This window comes from Elephas maximus, chromosome 3 (genome assembly GCF_024166365.1).
Source record: "Elephas maximus indicus isolate mEleMax1 chromosome 3, mEleMax1 primary haplotype, whole genome shotgun sequence".
Lineage (NCBI taxonomy): Eukaryota > Metazoa > Chordata > Mammalia > Proboscidea > Elephantidae > Elephas > Elephas maximus.
This window is the reverse complement of record NC_064821.1, coordinates 135,916,307-135,941,350: the sequence shown is the minus strand read 5'-3', so window position 1 is coordinate 135,941,350 and position 25,044 is coordinate 135,916,307. Positions and strand designations below refer to the sequence as shown.

The following is a 25,044-nucleotide window of genomic DNA, read 5'->3' as shown; positions in this document are numbered from 1 at the left end:
AGCCGCTTGCCGGTTACTAGCTGAGCTTTCTTTTGTGTCGCTGTTCTTTGGCGGGCACACTTCCACCGTAAGCAGTTCTAGGAATTCGCCGGCTTCTGTCTCACGTCTCTTGCCTTCCTTCTTACTCTTTCACCCGCTGCCCACTGGTCCCGCTCCCACCTAGCTGATCCAGGGCAGGATAGCACAGGTACGCTTCGCGGATCTCCTACCAACGGTAACACTGCGCTACTGTCTGTGGCCCCTCGGGTTCTTTTATGTATAGAGGCGCGGCGACGGGCTGACGTCACGGCGACGTGCTGACGCATGGCGGGCGTTTGCGCGGTTTTTGGGGGCAGTCGGAGCTTATTTTGTGGGGAACGCTGGGGTGCATATAGGCAGTTATCTAGCAGCCTGTTCTTGGGGGGCGGGGGCCAGGGTGGTGGTGGGTCCTGGAAGTGAACTTACAGAGGCCGGCGTCTGCCCCCTTATGCGCACTTTCTGGGTGCACTTTCCCCAGACTGCCCGGATTGGGAGAGAGGCAGGCTCATACTCTTATGAAGGGTGTGGTCCCTGGTACATCAGAGTGGATCTTAGCACGAGGTGGCTTGTCCAGAACCTAATCCCGGGCCTGGCAGTCCCTGGGTGTGATGGTGTTTTTTTCAGAAAAAGTAAGTTGCCATTGAGTGGATTTCGACTCATCGCCATCACGTTTGTGTCAGAGTAGAACTGTGCCCCAAAGGGTTTTCAAGGCTGATTTTTTGAAAGTACATCACCAGGCCTTTCTTCCAAGGCATCTCTGGTGGACTCAAACATCCAGCCTTTTTGTTAGCAGTTGGGTACTTAACTATTTGCATTATCCAGGGACTCCTCTTTCAGAAACACTGTCCTCTTATTCATTCAACTGGCTTGTAAGTGCCCATCTTATACCAGACTGCTGTAGGACCAGGAACTTCATAAGTGAAGAATACATCGGGAAGCCTCAGAAAATAATTCCTCCTCTAGGGCTCTTCTAGGTTCCAGACGCTATAGGAGACCCCCTCAGTGCACACAACTAGCATAGTGTTGTGGAAAAAGGTAGAGTCAGACCTAGCTGTGTGGACGTGGGCAGGCCACTTAAACTTTCTGGCCTCAGTTTCCTTATTTGTAACATGGGGGCAATAATAGTCACCTTCATGTGGTTGCAATAAAAAGGGATCAAGTAAATGTATCTAGGTTTTGAATATAGGTAGTCAGTGGGTGGTGCTATTATTTACTGGGAATAACCATATCAAGACTCTGGCTGGCATTGGGGAGAAAATCTGTTGGGGACAAATGGGTCATCTTAGTTTCCTTATCACCTGACACATAGTACAGTTTCAAGTGTTTTTGAATGAATGAGGTTTTTGCAGTAGTTCTAAGCAGCATTTGGTTGTTACGTTGTTGTGTTCCCTCAGATCTCTTCAGACTCATAGCAACCCTACAGGACAGAGTAGAACTACCTCATGGGATTTCCAAGGCAGTAATCTTTATGGAAGCAGACTGCCACATCTTTCTCTCGAGGAGCGGCTGGTGGGTTTGAACCACCAACCTTTGGGTTCACAGCCGATTGTTTAACCACTGACCTACCGGGGCTGCTTTTCCAACTCACAGAGACCCTATATGACAGAGTAAAACTGCCCCATAGAGCTTCCTAGGCCATAATCTTTATGGAAGCAGGTCACTAGGTCTTTTCTCCTGTGGAGCCACTAGTGCGTTTGAACCACCAACCTTTCCTTTGGCAGCCCAGCACTTAATCACTCGCCACCAGGGTTCCTTAGCACTTGGTTACCAAAACCAAACCAAATCCATTGCCATCAAGTCAATTCCAACTCATAGTGACCCAGCAGGACAGAGTATAACTGCCTCATAAGGCTTTCCAAGAAGCTGCTGGTGGATTTGAACTGCCAACCTTTTGGTTAGCAGCTGAGCTTTTTAACCCCTGTGCCACCAGGACACTTGGTTAGTTATGGTTAAAGGAACAAACCACAGAAAGCTTGTCTGCTTTTAAAATTATTTTGATACTCTTCTGCTTACAATAAGAATGTTGTGCCCATAGTTCTTTAACAGCTAGTTATCCATTTTTTGCTTCTCTTTTGCTTCTGCTCATTTCACAATTGATGTGTATCAATAGTATAGTTTTGTATCCTGAGCACCTGAAGATATAAGAAAATGGCTTTTTTTGCATTGCTGTTCTTCATTGTGTTTGGTCTGTACAAATGAAGCAGACTGAAGTTACTGGGTATAGAAATAAGATGGAAGTAGCATCTGCCTACAGGGCACAAATTTGTTAGGAATCAACAGTGGTTTTCCCTGGGCTCTGGTTCAGTTGTACTCAGCCAATTTATGACTATATTGAATATGATTTTGTAACAATTCTGAAAGGAGTAGATCTTGAAAGAATCGTTTTGAAGATTGAGTTTGTTCTATACAAGTAACTCAGGCCTACAAGCAATTTCAGGAATGGTGATGGACTGAGGATGATTATTAAAGTAAGAAGACTTGGGTGGGAAAGCAGCCTCAACGGAGCACCAAAAAAAAAAAAGTTGCTGTCAAGTAGATTCTGACTCACAGCGACCCTGTAAGACAGAGTAGAACTGCCTCATGGGGTTTCCAAGGCTGTAATCTTTATGGAAGCAGACTGCCATATTTTTCTCCTGCAAAGCAGCTGGTGGTTTCGAACCACTAACCTTTTGGTTAGCAGCTGAGCTCTTCAACCACTGCACCACAGGCCCCCTTAAAGTACCAAAACCAAAACCAAACCCAGTGCCATTGAGCCGATACCAACTCATAGTGACCTTATAGGACAGTAGAACTGCCCCGTAGAGTTTCCAAGGAGTGCCTGGCCGATTGGAACTGCCGACCCTTTGGTTAGCAGCCGTAGCACTTAACCACTATGCCACCAGGGCTTCCTAGAGTACCAAAGGAGTATCTAATTGTACCAAAGGAGTCCTAAATTAAAAAAAAAAAAAAAAAAAGAAGTTGTAAGTGCTACTACTTCACTCTGTCTGAACCTCACTACCACTTTGACTGGCAAAGGTTATTCTCATTTTATAGAAGAGAAAACCGAGCCCAGTAACTAAGGGCAGTTCACGTCAGGTAGCTAATAAGAACTAAGACTGATATTTTGTAAGTCTGACCAAGTGTGGCTGCCTCTGGGTCATCAAAGAATGATTATGTTCAGTCTATCTGTACTATCTGTACTCTGTTTAAGAAGGAAGAAATAATACTTTTTAAAAAATAGATTTTATTTTTTAGAGCCGTTTTTGGTTTACAGAGAAATTGTACAGAAAGTACAGAGAATTCCCATATGCCCCCCATCTGCTGCACACAGTTTCTCCTGTTAGTAACATCTTGCGTTAGTGTGGTACATTTCTTACAATTGATGGACCAATATTGATACATTATTATTAACTAAACTCCATAGTTTACATTAGGGTTCACTCTTTTTCTGAAAAAGCTTACAGTGGCAATACTCTGGGAAAGTCTTCCAGGATCGTGCTGGTAGGCATTAGGTATCCTCATGTGTGCTCTTATGGGACCCCATGATACTCCTGTCACAGCCTTCAGCTCACTGGATTTAGTGGTCTAGTCACTGCTCTCTCTTTAGACTTACAGCCTATCTATGTCTGCAAGAGCTCTATCTGTTCATCCCTCATTTCCTTTTACAGAACATTTTGTATTTTTTTGAATACAAATTGATGAGTGGTATAAAAAGCTGACTGAATTAAGGCAAGCTTGTGAGTTACTTTCTGCTTCAGATTCTTATGATGATTTATATTTTCAGCATCTCATGAACTGAATTCCACCACTTCCTTATTTGTAATCTTGAGCAAGCCCTTTAACCCCTCTAAGACTTGGTTTCCTCATCTGTGGCTTAAGGACGTTAATAGCAACCTTGTAAGGCTTTTATGAGATGATGCTTGTAAGGTCAGTCAGTACTTTGTTCAATAAATGGTAGCAATTGTTACTATCATATTGAAGGTAGGGAAGAAAGTTTCTTCACCATTTGGTGAAGGATGCTGATTTAATTATTTGGAATTGGACAATATTCTGAACACCCGTGGGATTGAAGGAACCTGAAAAATTTGGTCCAATCTTCTACTGGATAATTGGGCTCTATTTGGGGCCCCCATTCATCTCAAAAGTGCCTCACTTTAAGAAAAAATGACGTAATCACCCTAGGTTGTATTTGAGAACCCAGGCTGGGCCTCTCTGCCCCCGACTGTGTTAGGTAATTTTTGAGGGTGTAGGTGATGGCTATGACATTTTGCTCTCACAGAGTTAGTAGCAAGTTTAAAAGAAAACTAAAATATGAGCATTTTTTTTTTCTGGGTATGGAGAAATTAAATTCTAAACTGTGTGATTCTGAAAATACTACTAGATATTTAGTGTCCCTGGTGACTGGAGTAACCGGAGAATGCTTTGAGAAGGAGGTGAGACTTGGACCTTGAAGGATTAGTATATAGCCTGTACTTAGAGACCAGTCGGTCTTGCTGTTGACTTTCTCCCCCATGTCATTCAATCTGCAACCCATCTTTTAAACTTAAATTTCTCTTTATTCAGTGGAGAGAGGCATTACCTAATTAATTGTCTAAGTTAGCCTCTGTGTATTCTGAAAATGTTTTTTTCAGATTTTGGTGGCTTTTACTCATAAGCTCTATATTCCAGCTATTTTTACTCTTTGCCATTTTTACTTTTTTCATTATGGAGTCTAAAATGCCATACAGTTAGTTCTCTAGTAAACTTTTGGCTCATGTCTGGCATGGTGGAAAAAAGGAGCAGTATTCCTGCATCTACTTTGTGCTCCTTGCTGAATTTTTCATGCTAAATTTTTTAGTGAAAACTGTGTGTTTTCGTTTGAAGCCAGTGGGAACTAGTTGTCCAAGAATTAGTGTTTGGAGAAACAAACTAGAATCTGCAGGATTTGAATGCCTTTCTCTTCAGAGAGATTAGTTTTAAGTACATATTTGTCTCAAGCTGGTTGGTTTACTCAGGCCACTCTAGATGCTAAGGAAGGCCCTGGACCACGTTCTTTCTTTTCTTTGACCATGGCCAGCATCACTGTTCATGAATAGGCACCCCTCAGATGCTTTCTGGCCAAAACAGAATGTAGTTTAGTGAGTGTAGCTGGATCAACATAAACTCGTGACCACTCCTGGAAAAAGCTTTAAGTACCTGCCTTTTTGGTAGGAGACTGGTAAAAGTCATCTCTGTATAAGAAATCCAAGTCTTTAACCATTTAAGAATGTTTTGAAATTGAAAATCTTTAAGGATTTAACCATTAAATATGTGCAGAACAAAGTCTTTGTTTCACCTCTTACAAGTTGTATGAAAGTATAAAATACATCTGGCAGTTGGCAGTGTATTCCACACAATTGAGAACATTTTCCTGTGAAATACCAGTTTTTCCATACAGGAACACATTTGGCTCACTAAAATGATAGCATTTTTTATGAAGGTAGGACTTATTATGCTAAAGAAAATAGCTTTGTGCTGTACACATATGTTTTTTGGTTGTGGTATTGTCACAACATGAAAATAGTGTAGTGCCTTGGAACCTCTGAAAAACCTTTATCGTGGAAAAGATTTCTACACTATAAGAATATGATTGGTGATAATTTCTATGGAAAATATCCAAGATTTGACTTATACATTCCTGCCTCATGGTTGGAGCATTAAGTAATGAATAAGACAAATGACATTTTAAGATGTTGGGCAAAAGTCATTCTAAAATCCCTGTTTTTGTAACGTGTAAATTTTATTTATTAATTTATCCTTTAAGATAAGATATAGTTACCTATTATAGGGATAAAGCAGAGGAATTTTGTTTTATCATTTTGTTTTGTTGTAAGATTTTTAGAAAAATTATGTTTATGTAGCTGCCAATAGCCTGCAAAGCCAACTAAGAACTCATTTAAAATACTGATACCAAGCTGAATCTAATCACATAAACTTTTTACTACAAATTCAAGATCTCTGTTCCCTTACATTGTGTTATAGAACTTTATTCCAAATGTAGGAACCGTTTTTCTTTAATGATTCCTGAAAAGATGACTCAAGGGATGAATAAGTAAAAACAATGACAACAACAAAAAACTCATTGGCGTAGAGTCCATTCTACTTATAGCAATGCTATAGGATAAAGTAGAACTGCTCCATAGGGTTTCTAAGGCTGTAAATCTTCACAGAAGCAGACTTCCACAGCTTTCTCTTGTGGAGCGGCTGGTGGGTTTGAGCCACCAACCTTTCGGTTAACAGCTGAGTGCTTAACAAAGCCTTAGGTCCTCTCCTTCAATTATTGCTTACCTTTGGCTTGTAGGTGGTGAGGATTCAACTATAAATAAGACAACCTTTCTCGAGATTCCAATCTACAAGACACAAGTATTTAAACATGATAAATATCAATTTCTCTCTGAGTAGGGTGGCCATTGCAACTGAACAAATCAGTAGATGCTAGTGCTCTTGTTTGCAGTGTCTTATCCAGATTTTATACTTCTTAATCTTTGGGTTTAGTTTTTCATTTGATTTTGTGTATCTGTATATTGTAATTCTTCTAGACTTCCAATAGCTCAGAATATTGTTACTCCCTAATAACAGATGTTGCATGTTTGCGGCGTCCAAGTGGATCATCTTAGACTACCTGTAGGTTATTTAACACTTCCTTTTGTGTATCAGTTGCTGGTATTTCAAAAATAGGAGCATGCTTTTCAATGGCCTGTATACTAAATATTTACAGAATCTTCCAACAGAAACAAATGAATTCTTAGACATTTTGGAAGGCTTCTGAATTTGCTTTAGACCTATAATTTCACATCTACCTAAAGTATTAGATATTCTTGAACATGATGTATTTTGTATTATAGAAATATAAAAATAAATTATGAAGATGTAAATATCTCTGAAAAAATGTAAAGAAACCTTTATATGTAACATTGAATTGTATATAAACGTAAAAGTCAGGGAAACACATCACCATATATTAAAATGGTGAAAACACAACCTTAATGGTTGCTAAGGCTCTCACTCCTTACTTAAAATGGAACGATTTTGAAGAAATTCATGAATATTCATGTTTAAAAAAGACATCCCCAAGTTTGAGTGAAAATGATTAGATTATTTAGTAAAAATTGGAAGCAATATCATCTGTATATTCTTTTCATTATCACCAAAGGGATATCCTAGATTGAGACATGGGAATAAATGAATTTAATTTTAAAAGATCTACTTTCAAAAGAATAATTCTGTTGTCTTTGTAGCTATTGTTGCCAAATACTTTTTAAAAAGTATGTGTATTTCCACATTTCTTGGCGTAAATAGCATACTTTTCTTATTGGTTGGACCTAATGAACTGAGGACCGTAGGGTTTTTATATCCCTTTTCTACTACTACTGGATTAACATATTATTGTGTAACTTCAGAAAGTGACTAATAAAAACTTTCTATACTCTCGTGATTATGTAGAAAACAGCTGATTTTTTTGGAGATTATTTGTGAAAATTGGCAATTATTGAATGTATGTGCTATGCAGTTTTGATCCTATTTGGGATTAGTTTCACAATGCATAGGAATTACATTTTTTATTTTGAAATGTTTTCCTTTGATGCATCTTTAGAATCTTTATCTTACAGAGTAATGACAGAAAGTAAGTATAGCTACTGAAATGCTAAGTTTAATAACTGGAATATTTCACAGCTTTCAGCTTATGTGGAAAAGTTGTGGAAGCCACCTATAAATCCAGTTGCTGAATTTATGGAGAAGCCTACAAATGATGGAAGTCATTCAGAAGAATTATTTTTCCATCTTAAAAGTAGATCAGAGAAAGAACACCTACCACGGCGTGCCAGTGAAAGTCATCTCAGCTGGTATTCTTATCCAAAGCAGGGGAACTATAATTTTCTGAATTTAGGATTTTATGTTTTCTTTGTAATGTAAATTATTTGAATCAAATACAGCTTTCTTTGAAGACTGTCTTCTTTAAATCTAGTATTTCAATATTTACTTAATCTGATTACAAATGTACTCATTTAGCAGAACTTGGCTAGTTTCGTGGAGTCTTAGGGAAAGGAGTTACAAATGGAAACCTTACCTAGTAAGAATTTATAAAGTAAAGCTTTTTACTAAGGTAAATGAAAATATAAATACTACAGAATACTGAAACTGTAGTTTAATGAGTACTAATTCATTGTTATTTGGTATATTGCTATGTAACAGATACCTGTCATATTTTGGTTCTTTAGAATGGGGAATACACTTGTTATTTATATGGGTCATGAAAAAAAAGCCATTGCCATTGAGTTGTTTCCAACTCATAGCAAACCTATAGGACAAAGTAGAACTGCCCTATAGTTTCCAGGAAGCGACTGGTGGATTGAAACTGCTGAGCCAAGCGCCTAACCAGTTTGCCACCACGGCTCCTTTATATGGGTCATCGCCCCCCCAGCCCCAAATGATCTTTAAATAACATTATTGTCACTAGGGATAGTATATTCCCTATACTTGTTGCAAGTGAAAGTTATATTTCATCATATGTAATCATTCCTGGCTTTCTGCCCATAGTTTTTAATAATGGACAAGTGTCATTTATAACCAGTGTCTTCCTAAGCCACCACTTCAGCCAGTGCTGCTTTAAAAACACAATCCACCTTTTGACATTACCTTTAAGATGCCATCAATTGAAGATGAGCCATTATAGTATGTTCCAAAACAGGGGGGGGAAAAAAAAAGGTCAATTAAACGACAGCATGCTTTCTTATCAGTTTATTTATACATATTGTAAAAGTTTCTTCAAGTTTAGGCGTAGATTTTTAATCCAAATAACTCTTATGTAAAAGTAAAATATAAGTGAAATTAAATTAGTTAACATATTCCCTAAACGTTTTATATTAAAAGTCCAACTCTTCTGAGCCCATTTTTAACTCAGAGTTGTCTTAACTAGTAAGAGTATTGGTAATACAGTTTCTTAGAAGAAAAATTTTAGCATTAAAATTTATTGGGCTCTCAATTATGTAGAGCAAGCTTACATAACTGGAGTCCTGCTTCTAGAATGTTGCTAAACTTTTCTGCTTCACCAACTTTTTCACCCCTTCCCATGACTCTTTGTTAATAGAATTAAAAAAAATACTGCACCCTTACCTCTGGGATATTCTTCAAGCTTTTGGACACCCATTTTATAAGTTTTGGGTATGTGCAGGCAATGACAGATCAAGACTGCGTCTTGGCTGAAAAGGACTGTAGGAAGCCTCCTGATTTCAGAATGTAAAAATGTGAGGGGGAAAATATATCTTAAAATGATACATAGTAGTACCTAGGCAAAATGTAATAACAAAGACAAATAGTATTAATTTTGTTTTGAATAATAATATATTTTAAAGCCATATATGAAGAATTTTTAGATATCTGAGTAGTTTAATTTTTTTGTTTTCCATTTGTTTAGCTTATTCATTCTTCTGGAGGAAGTCATTGTAAAGGAAAATAAGTTTCAAGAAAGGATTTGGTAGTAAGGTCTAGAAAGACAAATCTTTCATGTTTGGAGTAGGGGAAAAGGAAAGAAAGAAGAAAAGACATATAGACATTACATATTTTACAAACCAGAAAGGGGTTTTGAATAATTACCTGTGAAACATAGCACAATGAAACATTGATTGTGGTAGTCTGTGTGTTTTATACATCTTAACATTTTCAAAACTATTTTTCCATGTATAGAAGGTACAGAAAGAAATGTGGAACCATTTCCGTCAAGTTGATTCCTACCTATAGCAACCCTATAGAACAGAATATAACTATCCCATAGGGTTTTCTTGGCTATAATCTTTTAGAAGCAGTTTTCCACTGGGTGGGTCTGAACTGCTTACCTTTAGGTTAGCAGCCAGACACCATGAGTCGGAATCAGCTCGAGGACAATGGATTTTGTTTTTTGGTATATGGTATATTTGCATGAATGTATCACTAGCTGATGTGACAGATTCAACTTGAATTTTATTTGTCCACGTGTAATTAGCCTGAAGCAAGACATCCTAAGTGAAAAGACTGCATTGGAAGCAACACTTGAGGAAGCTGAGATAGCAACCTGTTCTGTGGAATTACTTCTGCCATTATTTAAGGAAACTGTTGAAAAGATTAGTTTTGAAAATGTGAGTATTTCACATATGAACATTTAATAAAATGAAAAGCTAGTGTAATAATTAGAATGCATAATGAAGTCTCATATCTTAGGTGGGTATGCTCACATACTGTTTTCTGATACTGAAAATGGGGGTTTATCAGTGTTCTTTATTTCTCTCTCATTAAATGTAATCTAAACCCTACTGTTGGTGTTGAGAAAAATTAACCTCAGGCCGGCACTTGATCAGAGATTAAATCAGAAACTCTGTATCTTGGTGCTTGGTTTACCCAGAGTTGAACTGGATCAGCTTTTCTCAAGAGTGAATTTAAAACTAAAATATTCTGAGAGATGAAATATACCTATTTCCTATAGTGTTATGTGGAATAGAAAATTCTGTATTCTGAAATTTCAGCATACTAAAGTTTGAGTTCATGACTTCGAAAAATGGATTGTATTCTCTTGCATTTATTGGAATAAATGCCTGAGATACCTTTAAAGTTTAAGCCCTTGATATGAGTTTATTTTTATTTCATTCTACTTTAATGTGCTGTGTGATCCCATTTACTATTAATAAACTTGGCAAATTTTATTATCACTATGTGCAACAGAATGATTTGTTGTTAGGAAAAATAGTTCTTTAAGAACCTTAATATTGTATTTTAGAGTGTTTTACTTAATGTTATATATTAAAATGCATACATGGTTCTTATATTTTGTCAGGCTAATCTTTTTGCATCCGATTTGAAGGAGATTTCTAAACAGAAGGCAATATTAACAAAGGAATTAGATACTTTTAAACGTGTAAAGCAAACATTAGAACATCTACTTGGACGGACAGAATACAAACAAGTAAGGCACCAACACTAAGCACTCATTTAATAGTGATATTTCTCACTTCAAGGGTATATTATTAAACTGTTTAAATTAAAATATTGGTGTTATGGATTGAATTGTGTCCCCCCCCACCCTCAAAATATGTATTGGAATCTCAACCTGTATACCTGTGGATATGATCCCATTTGGAAGTAGGGTTTTCTTTGTTGTGCTAATGAGACCATATTGGTGTAAGGTGTGTCTTAAACCTAATCACTTTTGAGATATAAAAAGAGCAAATTAGGCATAGAGACAAGCAAGCACAAATGGAGGGGGGTGTTGTGATATTTTTGTTATAGCAGCACTAGCTAACTAAGACAATTGGTATATTTGAAATGGAAATAACTACTTGTTTGAAATGACAGTAATTAACTCTTTTAATATTTCATAAATAGTTCTATATGAAAACATTGTTTTTATAGAAAAATAAATATTTTTATTTTCTATCTCAAAAGTTTTTATTATTTGTTATTGTCTTAATCAGTGTTTTCTAGAGAAACAGAACCAGTGAGATATATGTATACACACACACACACGCATATGTACATGTATACATAGAGAGAGAGAGAGAGAGAGAGAGAGAGAGAGATTTACTTCAGGGGATTGGCTCATGTGATTATGGGGGCTGGCAAGGCCAAAATCTGTAGGTCAGGCAGCAGGCTGGAAACTTCTGCAGGCTTGCATCTGAAGATCCATAGGTCAGACAATGGGGGAAGTACAGAGTTGAGAGAGAGAGTGAGTTCTGCCAAAATATCTATTTATAGTGTGGAAACAGACCATACCCTAAGAAAACTCCCTTTTCAACAGACTGATTGATTACATTATAGAAGGTAATTATATTTCGTTATATTACATTATGGAACAGCGACTACTCTAGTGTTTGGCCAAACCGTTGGGAACCGTAGCCTAGCCAAATTGATACATAAAAGTAACCATCACAGTTATACTTCATTTAGCGAATAACAAAATAAAAACTCTTAGAATTTAAGCTCCTGTGTCCATTATTTTTATACATATGTATATTCTTTTTATAATAGTTTCACTGAGATATAATTTATATACCATACAGTTCACCCATTTAAAATGTATAACGCAGTAGTTTTTAGTATATTCACAGAGTTGTGCAACCATTACCTTAATCAAATTTTGAGCATTTTCATCATTCCAAAAAGAAACCCCATACCCTTTAGCAGTCACCTCCCGTTATTCTCCCCACTGCATACCCTACCCCAGGCAACCATCAATATACTTTCTGTCTCTGTGGACTTGCTTATTCTATACGTATCGTATAAATGGAATCATATAATATGTGGTCTTTTGTGGTTTCCCTTCTTCACTTAACATAGTGTTTTCAAGGTTCATCTATGTTGTAGCACGTACAAGTACTATATTCCCTTTTATTACCGAATGATACTCCATTGTTTAGGTATACCGCATTTGGTTTATCCACCCACCAGGTGATAGGCATTTGGCTTGTTTCCACCTTTTGGCTATTATGAATAATGCTGCTATGAACATTCACTTACAAAGTTGTGGTGTGGACACATGCTTTCATTTCCCTAGAGTGTATACCTAGGAGTGGGATTGCTAGCATACATATATTGTTTACATGTACAGATACACAGCTCACACTTATTTCCCTCTGATCTATGAAGAATGCTTCTTCACCTTTTTCCTGCTTCTACATGGTTTGCATGCATAGTATGTCCGCCCATCTCACCAAACCCTGGGGTGGTCAAAGTGGGATGAGGGAATGGTGCCTCGTTTTGAAGAGAAAAACCTGATTTACAGCTTCTGCTCAAACATTCACGAAAACTAAAGCTTAACTTTATAGACACGTGGTCAGGTATGGTATATTGTTATTTAAAAATATTTACAAGAATAAATTATCATTTTTCTTCTCTATTATTATATTTAACCTGTAGAATAAAGAAATTATGTGAGGTCAAGATTCTTAACCTAACATTCTTAATCTGGGGTCTGTGAATCCCCTGAAATTTTGTGTGCGTTGATTAGATACTAGAATTCTATACTGATAATTTTTATTTCTTTGTGATTATCATTTCTTTTGAGTTTTAGGACAAATTAACTTTTGTAATAGGCTGAAAAATCTTGAGCTCATAACAAAATTATTCTTTGCCTACCTACCTTTTAGTTTTTTCCTATGGTGACATTTTCTCAAAATTGTAAAAATGATCTAATATTACATTTTTTACATGCTCATGATAGAAAATTTAGATAAGTGAAGAAATAATAGCTCCTGTGATCTCACAACCCAGTGAAAAGTTACTGTTATCCAAAAGACCAAGCAAACTGGTTGCCATCGAGTTGATTCTGACTTGTCGCGACCCTACAGGATACAGTAAAACTGCCCTATAGGTTTCCAGAGAGTGGCTGGTGGATTTGAACTGCTGATCTTTCGGTTAGCAGCTGAGGTCTTAACACTGCACTACCAAAAACCAAAACCAAACTTGTTGCCGTCAAGTTGATTCCAACTCATGGCAACCCGATAGGACAGAGTAGAGCTGCCCTGTAGAGTTTGTAAGGAGCGCCTGGTGGATTTGAACTGCTGACCTTTGGTTAGCAGCTGTAGCACTTAACCACTACACCACAAGGGTTTCCACTAGATATTATTAATTTTGTTTTGTATCTCTTTTCCAGCTTTTGGTTCTCTGCCTATATATGTGTTATGTACATTGCTAAAACCATAGTGTCATATTCTTCACATTGTTTTGTAACTTGACTTTTGTACTTAACACTATACCATCAATACTGTCTGCTATATTAAATATTTTTTAAATAGGAGAGATTCTTAACCCGAACTCTCTGGACCCTTACAGAGTCCAAGAATGGGCTTTGTGGAGTCCATGAACCCTCTGAAATTGTATGTAAAATTTTGCATTATATGTACATGCATATATGCTTTTGGGTGAAAAGGATTCATAGCTCTTTGAGATTCTCAAGTAGGAGTAAACCAAAAAAGCAAAACAAAACAAAACAAGAAACCAAACCCATTGCCGTCGAGTCAATTCTGGCTCAGAGCAACCCTATAGGACAGAGTAGGGCTGCCGCATAGGGTTTCCAGGGAGTGGCTGGTGGATTCACACTGTGGACCTTTTGGTTAGCAGCCAAACACTTAACTGCTGTGCCAGCAGGGCCCCCAAGTAGGAGTAGGTCTCCCAAAAACGAATAACCATTCTTCTGCAATCTTATTTAAAATGATTATATAGAATTCTATTATGGATTTACTGTAATTCACTAACAAATTTCTTGCTGCTAGAATTTGTTTATATTTTTTCTGTATCAATTGATGTAATCATATGACTTTCCTTTTCTATCCTGTTAATATAGTGAGTTACATTGTTCAATTTTTGAACACTGAACTAATCTTATACCTGTTGCTGTCTAGTCATTTCCAACTCATGGGGACATCATGTGTGTCAGAGGAGAACTCCGCTCTGTAGGGTTTTCATTGGCTGTAATCTTATGGAAATAGATTGCTAGGCCTGCCTTCCACATCGCTGCCAACCGTTCAGTTAGTAGCTAACCACAAACCATTCATACCACCCAGAGACCTAGGTTGTTTATACAGGATTTTTGTGATTTTTATATGTCATTGATTTATACTTTCTGATGCATTCTTTAGAATCTCTAATTTCATAAATTGTGGACAAAAATGCTTTGGAACACTTAGGCAAAAAGCCTTCTGATGGTTAATTTTTTTAAAAATCTGAACTGTATATATTAGTTTCTTGATTGATGCTTATTCCACTTTCTACTTTTTTATATAGAGAATCATATTTTGTGAACACTGATTTATGACATCCTTTTTTCACAGGTAGGGGACAGGTTATCCAGCATGTTATTAGAGAAGCTAACTGATAATGAAGGTGAAAATACTGTAAGTCTTTACACTTGGTGTCTGTTCTCTCTGATTTTTGTTGTTGTTGTTTGTATGCTTCTTGGTTTTATAAAACTAGCCAGGGTGATCAGGGTGTGATGTTTCTAACTCTTCCATTTTATTTGCTGAAGAATCTTAAGAAGAAGTTACTTGAAAAGGAGACATGTATCCAAGACCTTTCTAGTTTGTTTCAGAATGAAAAGGTAAGCAAGTTTTGACCTTTTGAGCTAAATTAATCATTTTTTTCTTAATATTGATTCTTCTTTCCCTTCTTACCACCTTATCCATCCACATAGCCACCATATTCTCAGAAATAAACACATAAGGATTTATTGAAATCCCAGATTATTTGGATACTTTACAAGTTTTATGTATCAAATGTAACATCATTTTTTAAAAAGTTTTTTAGATTATGTGGTGTTTCAGTCAGGGTACTTGGCATAAGTCACTTTATATTAGAAACTGTGTGTAAGTTTGTGTCGAACTTCAATTTGGGGATAATTTAAGCCATTAAAGAATTTTGGTGTTTGCAAGGGCATTTTTGAAATACCCGTAATTGTACTTTGGAGAACAGATGGGAGTTTTTTTAAAGATAATTATGAGGAGCCATTAAATAAAGGGAGTGAAGAGAAAACCTCCCCATCGTTTTACAAGCAATACACTTGTAGAGGGGAGGGCGGGTGTAATTACTTGAAAAAATACTTTGCTTTTTATCAGCTTTATAGATTGTGGGTAAATAGAGGTAAAGTTATTTTTGGAATACATCGAATAATATTTTTTTTTGTTTATTCTCTCTTCTATGTTACAGGCAAATGCTTTGAAAGCAGACCGTTTTTCACAGTCAGTAAAAGTAGTACATGAAAGACTGCAACTCCAAATTAATAAGAAGGAAGCAGAGAATGATAAGTTAAAAGAATATATAAAGGTTATAAATATTTATCCATTTTTATAGCTTATGTGATAAAATTAATGCAAGGCTATAAAGCTCTTCTTTAATCCTGGAATGTGGTGATTTTGAAAAAATCCAGTTTTAAGTGTTGCCATGTGTAATGCATATTTTAGGCAAATCTTAAGATTTTTGGCTCATCTAAAGATTTGAGTTCAGATCTCAATATAAAAATACTCTTTTTAGTACCAATGCAGGAACGATTTGTAGAAATTGAATTACTTAAAAAAAATTTTCCCCATTTTATAGTTATTTCATGATTATTGTGGAAAATTTGTAAATTATGCAAAATATAAAAGAAAATAAGAATAACTTAAAAACACTGAAACCACTGTCAGCATTGTTATTGTTGTTTTTAGGTGCCATTGAGTCAGTCCTGACTTAAAGCAACCCTTTGTACAACAGAGCAAAACACTTCCCTGTCCTGCATCATCCTCACAGTCGTTGCCATGTTTGAGCCCATCATTGCAGCCACTGTGTCAATCCATCTCACTGAGAGCCTTCTTTTTTGCTGACCCTCTACTTTACCTAGCATCGTGTCCTTCTCCAGGCACTGGTCCCTCTTGATCACATGTCCAAAGTAAATGAGACAAAGCCTCGCTTGTCTTTGCTTCTGAGGAGCATTCTGGCTGTACTTCTTCCGAGACTGATTTGTTCATTCTTCCGGTAGTCCGTGGTATATTCAATATTCTTTGCCAACACCATAATTCAAAGGTGTCAGTTCTTTAGTCTTCCTTATTCACTGCCCAGTTTTCTCATGCATATGAGGCGACTGAAAATACCATGGCTTAGGTCAGGCACACCTTAGTCCTGAAAGTGACATTTTTGCTTTTTACCACTTTAAAGAAATCTTTTGTAGTACATCTGCCCAGTGTAGATTCCATTCTTTTTACTACATCTATACATGCAGACATACATAACCTCATACATGTTTAGTAAACAGTCAATAGTGTTTTTTTATTTTTGTGTTTGTCAACTAATGATAATACTTTACAATCAGCTAACCTAGCTTTTACAAGTTTTTAGCAATATTATCAAGAGGAATTTTTTTTAGTTTAAACTGAGTGGCTTAAATACTCTTTTGGAAGTCTCACATTTACTTGAGATAACTGAGGTTGCTATGACACAGGCACAAAGTAATTGTCGTTATTTTTGTCAAAGGAAAAGAAAGTAGTGTTCCCACTTTTAGAGAAGTGTATAGAGACTCAAGCCCCATTGAGCATGAGAACCTTTTTTTTTCTTGTGCTTTAGATGTAGGTTTAGAGAGCAAATTGTTGTTGTTAGGTGCTATTGAGTCAGTTCCGACTCTTAGGAACCCTATGTACAACAGAATGAAACACTACCCGGTCTTGTGCCGTCCTCATGATTGTTGCTATGCTTGAGCCCATTGTTGCAGCCACCCTATCAGTCTATCTCATTAAGGGTCTCCCTCTTTTTCACTGACCCTCCCCTTTACCAAGTATGATGTCCTTTTCCTGATAATATATCCAAAGTATGTGAGACAAAGTTTCACTATCCTTGCTTCTAAGGAGCGTTCTGGCTGTACTTCTTCCAGGATAGATTTGTTTGTTCTTTTGGCATTCCTTGGTGTATTCAATATTATTTGCCAACACCATAATTCAAAAACATCGATTCTTCTTTGGTCTTCCTCTATCATTGTCCAGCTTTTGCATGCATTGTGAAACGATCGAAAACACTATTGCTTGAGTCAGGTGCCCCTGAGCCCTTAAAATGACATCTTTGCTTTTTAACACTTTGAAGAGTCCTTTTGCAATAGATTTTCCCAATGCAATGCATTGTTTGATTTCTTGACCGCTGCTTCTGCTAGTTTCTCATTAACAATTAATGCACATACAGTTTTGTGACCTTGGTTGCCAGCCCCAGTGTCCCAATGCTCTCCCCTTTTCGATCTTGGGTTTGTCATTTCCATTTGTCCAGCTTTCCTGTCCCCCCTTGCCTTCTCATCCTTGCTGCTGGGCTAGTGTGCTTATTTAGTCTTGAATACATGGTTGAGCTACATGTATTATTGTTTGTTTTATGGGCCTATCTAATCTTTGGCTGAAGGGTGAACCTCAGGAGTAACTTCAGTACTGAGTTAAAAGGGTGTCCAGGGGCCATATTCTCGGGGTTTCTCCAGTCTTTATCAGACAAGTAAGTCTAGTCTTTTTTTTGTGAGTTAGAATTTTGTTCTACATTTTTCTCCAGCTCTCTCTGGGACCCTCTATTGTGATCCCTGTCAGAGCAGTTGGTGTTGGTAGCAAGGCACCATCTAGTTGTGCTGGGCTCAGGCTTGTGGAGGCAGCAGTAGTTGTGGTCCATTAGTCCCTTAGACTAATCTTTGCTTTGTATCTTTGATTTTCTTCATTCTCCTTTGCTCCAGATGAGGTGGGACCAGTGAAGTATCTTAAGACAGCTGCTTACAAGCTTTTAAGACCCCAGATGCTACTCACCAAAGTAGGATGTAGAACATTTTCCCTATAAGCTATGTTATGCCAGTTGAGCTAGAGTTGAGCTAGATGTCCCCTGAGACCATAGTTCCCTGCCCAGAATGTGAGGACTTCTGTTTGCTTTTGTACTCCTGAATCATAGCAGATTTCTGCACCCCCTGGCGCATGTTTGAAGATTGCACTCAGGGTAATTTTTTTTTTTTTTTTGCAAAAAGCTTTTGTCCTTGAAGAGGATCCTAAACAGACCTATGGAGGATGTAAAGTGTGTCCTTTGTTCCCCTACATGATCTTCTAAGCACTTTCCCTCTTAGATTCCCTGTGTCCTTTGGCATCGGTGTCCTAGGACACTGCAGAAGACCTGGAGTTGGTGTTGTATTCCTCTGTCATGGTAAATACAAGAGCAGTTCATGTGGTTTAACAGATAATCATCTACCACAGTTTATCTTCTTTTCACAACATTTAATTATGTCTTAAAATAGCAATTGAGGAAGTTCTTGAGCATATTTTCTTCAACTAAAACTAAAAGACTACATAATTCTTTTTAAAAGTAAGTCTTATAGAGTTGGAAGCTCTGGTGGCATAGTGGTTAAGAGCTACAGCTGCTAACCAAAAGGTCAGCGGTTCAAATCCACCAGGTGGTCCATAGAAACTCTACAGGGCTGTTCTACTCTGTCCTGTAGGGACGCTATGAGTCAGAATCGACTCGACGGCAATAGGTTTGGCTTTTTGTTTTTTATAGAGTTATTTTTTATATCTATAATTATTTGGAGAAAGACCGTAAGGCTAAGATTTTGCCAAGACATTCTCCTAATTCTTTTAAGTTCAGATTCCTTTATAAAAATGCTACTGTTTATAAATGGTTAAAAGAACTTGTGTTAGGTTACTGGTTTTTCTGCATTCCCTCTCACACACACATTTTTGGAATGTAAGGCAATAAATGGGGTTCAGAATTCAGTTCCTTGATTTAGTTTTAGCAAAATGTTTTTAGAGTATGACTGAACTCAGTTTGCAGCATAATTCTTAGTTTTGGAAACATAAATTATTAAGTCAGTGCATTATATTGGGCCTTTTAAAATTTTGAATTACATTGTAGTTCTCTGACAACTATTTCAGAGAGACATATAATACTTTGAACCAATTTCCCTTTCTAGATCTTTGTAATGCAGCAATTAGAGTGAGAATATTTTTTGTATTTTTGTGGGAGACAGAGAATGATTATAATGTGCAACACATTTAGTTGTTTGGAAGTAGGAAAAATCAAATAGTTGATTTTAAATATGTGTCCATTCATTTGGCAAAAGACTGTAAGAGATTATTTTGAAACTAAAAAAAAGTTTTTTTAAATTATTTAAGAACTAACAGTGCTTTAGTGTGGGATTTCATAAATCTAATGAGAAAAGGCTTGGCTTGAACCTTGTTAAAAAAAATTCACTTTACCTTTGGAATTTAAAAAGGCTTTTTATTTAAGTGTAAAACCAAAACTAAACCCAATGCTGTTGAGTTGATTCCAGCTCATAGCAACCCTATAGGAAGAGTAGAACTGTCCCGCAGGGTTTTCAAGGAGTGGCTGGCGGATTAGAATTTCGGACCTTTTAATTACTATGCTGCTAGAGCGCCACCTGTGTAGCAACTCTTATTAATGGTGTGATAGTGACACCCTGTGGCTTCTTGCAGGAATGGCAGTTGTATTCCCTGTAGAGTCTTGGCTTCTCTCATGTAGACTTACGCTGCTCTTACTTGTTTTCTCTCAAATACTTATTCAAATGTTTTGTGGGAGTTTTTAGTTTAAGGTATGTCTTTAAAGACAAGTTAAGAACGTGTTGGTTCTTAATCTACCTAGTCTATCTTCAAAGAGAAAAAATATCTCAGTATTACTGCAAGTGAAGAAGCATATATATGTTTTCTAATCCAAGGAGCTGCTGGTAGATTCGAACTGCTGACCTTTTGGTTAGCAGCCAAAGTCTTAACCACTATGCCACCAGGGTTTCCTTTTAATTATATAGTTAAGTAGAAAAGCTCCCCCCCCCTTTTTTTTAACTGAAAATCCTTTGAAATATTTTTGATTAAAATGACTGAGAAATAGGAGGTCAGAATCTAAATTTTGTAATAATTTCATTTTCTCTTCAATATTACACAGCTTTCAAAAAATGTAAAAGTGTTAAAGAAATATCTTAAAATACTTTGAAATAAAAACATGAGACTTACCATGCTAAATTACATCTGTCATTCACCCAGCCTAATATTCTGTTTCTTGTTATGTCACCAAGGGATGCATCAAGGACATGGCCATGCCAGTTAACACCATCAAACTCAGCACAGTATCGCTTATTGATCTGATAGTCGTCAATTTGTATAAACCTGTGTTTACTTTCAGAGCCCCCCAAATTTACTGCTTACTGGGTAAAGCAACGTTTGCATTGTCCTTTAATGTAACTTTTTCAAGTGTCAAGGCACGTCCCCTAATTCTAGCAAATTCAAACTTGGTCGCTGTTCATCTTGTCTATATCCTTCATGATCTATAGGTTTTGATCATATCTCCTTTAACCTTTTATCTTTTTAAACTAAAGAATCCTAATAAATTTGGGAGCTACCAATTCCTTTGAGCTTTGCATATCTAGTGTTTGGATTGTCTCAAGCTCAATTAATTTTGTTGTTGTTGTTATTCTACAGTTTTAACTACAGTAACTAGTACTATGTGTAATATTCTAGATGGGAAATAAAATTAAAAAACTTTTTTTAATTTCTTTTTTTGTATATATTTTTTTAAAATAGTACTTTAGATGAAAGTTTACAGAACAAACTGGTTTCTCATTTAACAGTTAGTACACATATTGTTTTATGACACTGGTTAACAACCCCATGACGACATGTCAACACTCTCCCTTCTCAACCTTGGGTTCCCTATTACTAGCTTTCGGGTCACCTCCTGCCTTCCAGTCCTTGCCCCTGGGCTGGTGTGCCCCTTTAATCTCATTTTGTTTTATGGGCCTGTCCAATCTTTGGCTGAAGGGTGAACCTCAGGAGTGACTTCATTACTGAGTTGAAAGGGTGTCTCGGGGGCCATACTTTCAGGGTTTCTCCAATCTTTGTCAGGCCAGTAAGTCTGATCTTTCTTTCTGAGTTAGAATTTTGTTCTACATTTTTCTCCAGTTCTGTCCAGAACTCTTTATTGTGATCCCTGTCAGAGCAGTCAGGCAGTAGCTGGGCACCATCAAGTTGTACTGGACTCAGGCTGGTGGAGGCTGTGGTAGATGTGGTCCATTGGTCCTTTAGACTAATCTTTCCCTTGTATCTTTAATTTTCTTCATTCTTCCTTGCTCTGAAGGGGTGAGACCAGTGGAGTATCTTAGATGGCCACTAACAGGCTTTTAAGACCCCAGATGCTATTTACCAAAGTAGAATGTAGAACATATTCTTTATTAACTATGTTATGCCAACAGAGTTAGATGTTCCCCGAGACCATGGTCCCCACAGCCCTCAGCCCAGCAATTCAGCCCCTCATGGAGTTTGGAAGTGTCTATGGAGCTTCCATGACCTTGCCTTGTACAAGTTGTGCTGGCTTCCCCAGTATTGTGTACTATCTTACCCTTCATCAAAGTTACTACTTACCTATTGCCTATTTAGTGTTTTTCCATCCCTACCCCTTCCCTCCCTCGTGACCATCAAAGATTGTTTCTTTTTGTGTGTAAATCTTTTCATGAGTTTTTACAGTAATGGTCTCAGACAATATTTGTCCTTTTGTGATTGACTTATTTCACTCAGTATATATAATGTCCTCCAGAGTCATCCATGTTATGAGGTGCTTCTCAGATTCACCACTGTTCTGTATAGTTGTGCAATACCACAGTTTGTTTGTACCGCAGTTTATCCATTCATCTGTTGAGGGGGACCTAGGTTGTTTCCATCTTTTTGCTATCGTGAACAATGCTGCAATGAACATGGGTATGCATATGTGTATTAGTGTGACAACTCTTATTTCTCTAGGATATATTCCTAGGAGTGGGATTGCTGGATCATATGGTATTTCTATCTCTAGCTTTCTAAGGAAGCACCGTATCATTTTCCAAAATGGTTGTATCATTTTGCATTCCGACAATCAGTGCATAAGAGTTCCAATCTCCCTGCAGCCTCTCCAACATTTGTGATTTTCTATTTTTTTGATTTGTGCCAGTAATGCCAGGGTGAGACAGTATCTCATTCTGGTTTTGATTTGCATTTTTCTAATGGCTGACATTTCCTCATGTGTCTGTTGGCGCCTTGAATGTCTTCTTTGGTAAAGTGTCTGTTCTTTTCCTTTGCTCATTTTTCAATTGAATTATTTGTCTTTTTGTTGTAGAGGTGTTGGATTTTCATGTACATTTTAGAGATTCGACCTTTATCTGATTTGCAATAGCCAAAAATTCTTTCCCAGTCTGTAGGTTCTCTTTTTACTCTTTTTGAAGTCTTTTGATGAGCGTAAGTGTTTAATTTTTAGAAGATCCCAGTTGTCTAGCTTATGTTCTGGAGTTTGTGTGTTGTTGGTTGGGGTTTGTGTACTATTAATGTCAAGTATTAGGACCCCTAGTGTTGATCCCTTTTTGTCTTCTATGAACTTAATAAATTGTTTTTGGCTTTATATTTATGTCTTTGATCCATTTTGAATTAGTTTTTGTATATGGTATGAGGTATGGGCCCTGTTTCATTTTTTTTGCAGATGGACATCCAGTTTTGCCCAGCACCATTTGTTTAAAAGACTGTCTTTTCCCCATTTGATGGACTTTGGGCCCTTGTGGGAGATCAGGTGGCCATACGTGAATAGATTTACATCTGGGTTCTCAATTCTTTTTTTTTCTCAATTCTGTTCCACTGGTCAATGCATCTATCGCTGAACCAGCATCAGGCTGTTTTGACTGCCGTAGCTGTATAATAGGTTCTGAGGTCAGGTAGTGCAAGTTCTCTTACTTTATTCTTCTTCAGTAGTGCTTTACTTATCTGGGGCTTCTTGCCTTTCCATATAAAGTTAATGATAAGTTTTTCCATCTCTTTAAAGAATGTTGTTATTTTGATCGGTATTGCATTGTATTTGTAAATTGCTTTGGGTAGGCTTGTCATTCTCACAATGTTGAGTCTATTTATCCATGAGGGTGGTATGTTTTTCCATTTATGTAGATCTCTTTAGGTTTCTTGCAGTAGTGTTTTGTAGTTTTCTTTGTATAGCTCTTTTACATCCCTGGTTAGATTTATTTGTAAGTATTTTATTTTTTCAGGGGTTGTTATAAATGGTATTTCCATGATTTTCTTTTCATCCTTCTCTTTATTGTACCATAGGGAGCCAACTGATTTCTGTGTGTTTATCTTGTATCATGCTACTCTGCTGAATCTTTCTATTAGTTCCAGTAGCTTTCTCGTGAAGTCTTTTGGGTTTCTATGTATAGTATCATATCATATGCAAATAGGGACAGTTTAACTTCATTACCAAATTGGATGCCCTTTATTTCTTTTTCTTGCCTTATTGCTCTAGTTAGGACTTCCAGCACAATGTTAAGTAGGAATGGTGATAAAGGGCATCCTTTTCTTGTTCCTGTTCTCAAAGGGAATGTTTTCAGCCACTGTCCATTAAGAATGGTTGGTTTTGCATAGCTGCCCTTTATTATGTTGAGAAATTTCCCCTCTATACCTATTTTATTGAGAGTTTTTATCAGGAATGGGTGTTGGACTTTGTCGAATGCCTTTTCTGCACCAATTGAGATGATCGTGTGATTCTTTTCTTTCCTTTTATTTATGTGGTGGATTACGCTGCTTTATTTTCTAATGTTGAACCATCCTTGCATACCTGGTGTGAATCCTACTTGGTCGTGGTGTATTATTTTTTCGATATGATGCTGAATCCTATTGGCTAGAATTTTGTTGAGAATTTATGTATCTATATTCATGAGGGATATTGGCCTGTAATTTTCTTTTTCTGTGGTGTCTTTGCCTGGTTTTGGTATCAGGGTTATGCTGGCTTCATAGAATGAATTCAGAAGTATCCCTTTCTTGTCTATGTTCTGAAATAGTTTGAGTAGTACTGGTGTAAGCTCTTCTCTGAATGTTTGGTAGAATTCTCCAGTGAAGCCATCTGGGCCAGGGCTTTTTTTTGTTGGGAGTTTTTTTGTTACCTTTTCCATCTCTTCCCTTGTTATGGGTCTGTTCATATTTTCAACATTGTTTTGTGTTGGATTGGGTAGGTAGTGTGTTTCCAGAAATTTGTCCATTTCCTCTAGGTTTTCAAATTTGTTGGAGTATAGTTTTTCATAATACTCTGTTATGATCCTTTTTATTTCAGCTGAGTCTGTTGTAATGTGCCCCATTTCATTTCTTATTTGGGTTATTTGCTTCCTGTCTTGTTTTTCTTTTGTCATTTTGGCCAGTGGTTTGTTGATTTTGTTGACACTTTGAAAGAACCAACTTTTGGTTTTGTAGATTCTATTGTTTTTCTGTTCTCTATTTCATTTATTTCTGCTCTGATCTTTACTATTTCTTTTCTTCTGGTGCCTGTGGGCTTCTTTTGCTGTTCTGTCCCTACTTGTTCAAGTTGTATAGCTAATGTTTTGACCCTTCTTTTTTGATGTGTGCATCTATTGCAACAAATTGACCTCTGAGGACTGCCTTTGCTGTGTTCCAAAGGTTTTGGTAGATGTGTTTTCATTCTTGTTTGATCCTAGAATTTTTTGATTCAGTCTTTGATTTCTTGTATTGCCCAGTGGTTTTTAAATAAAGTGTTGTTCAATTTCCATGTAATTGATTTTTTTCCTTGCTC

At 37.0% G+C, this 25,044-nt stretch overlaps 1 protein-coding gene across 3 annotated transcripts in view; it reads left to right on the top strand.

The window, feature by feature from the left end:
- ODF2L (outer dense fiber of sperm tails 2 like) overlaps positions 1-25,044 on the top strand; it is a 64,176-nt gene continuing 39,132 nt past the window's right edge. For all 3 annotated transcript variants that reach the window (XM_049879675.1, XM_049879674.1, XM_049879676.1), the window contains exons 1-7: positions 1-187; positions 7,690-7,859; positions 9,995-10,127; positions 10,820-10,948; positions 14,811-14,873; positions 15,005-15,076; positions 15,682-15,798. In XM_049879675.1, coding sequence (XP_049735632.1) covers positions 7,747-7,859; positions 9,995-10,127; positions 10,820-10,948; positions 14,811-14,873; positions 15,005-15,076; positions 15,682-15,798 — 627 coding nt within the window. In that variant the 5' untranslated portion in view covers positions 1-187; positions 7,690-7,746. The remainder of the gene's footprint in view (positions 188-7,689; positions 7,860-9,994; positions 10,128-10,819; positions 10,949-14,810; positions 14,874-15,004; positions 15,077-15,681; positions 15,799-25,044) is intronic.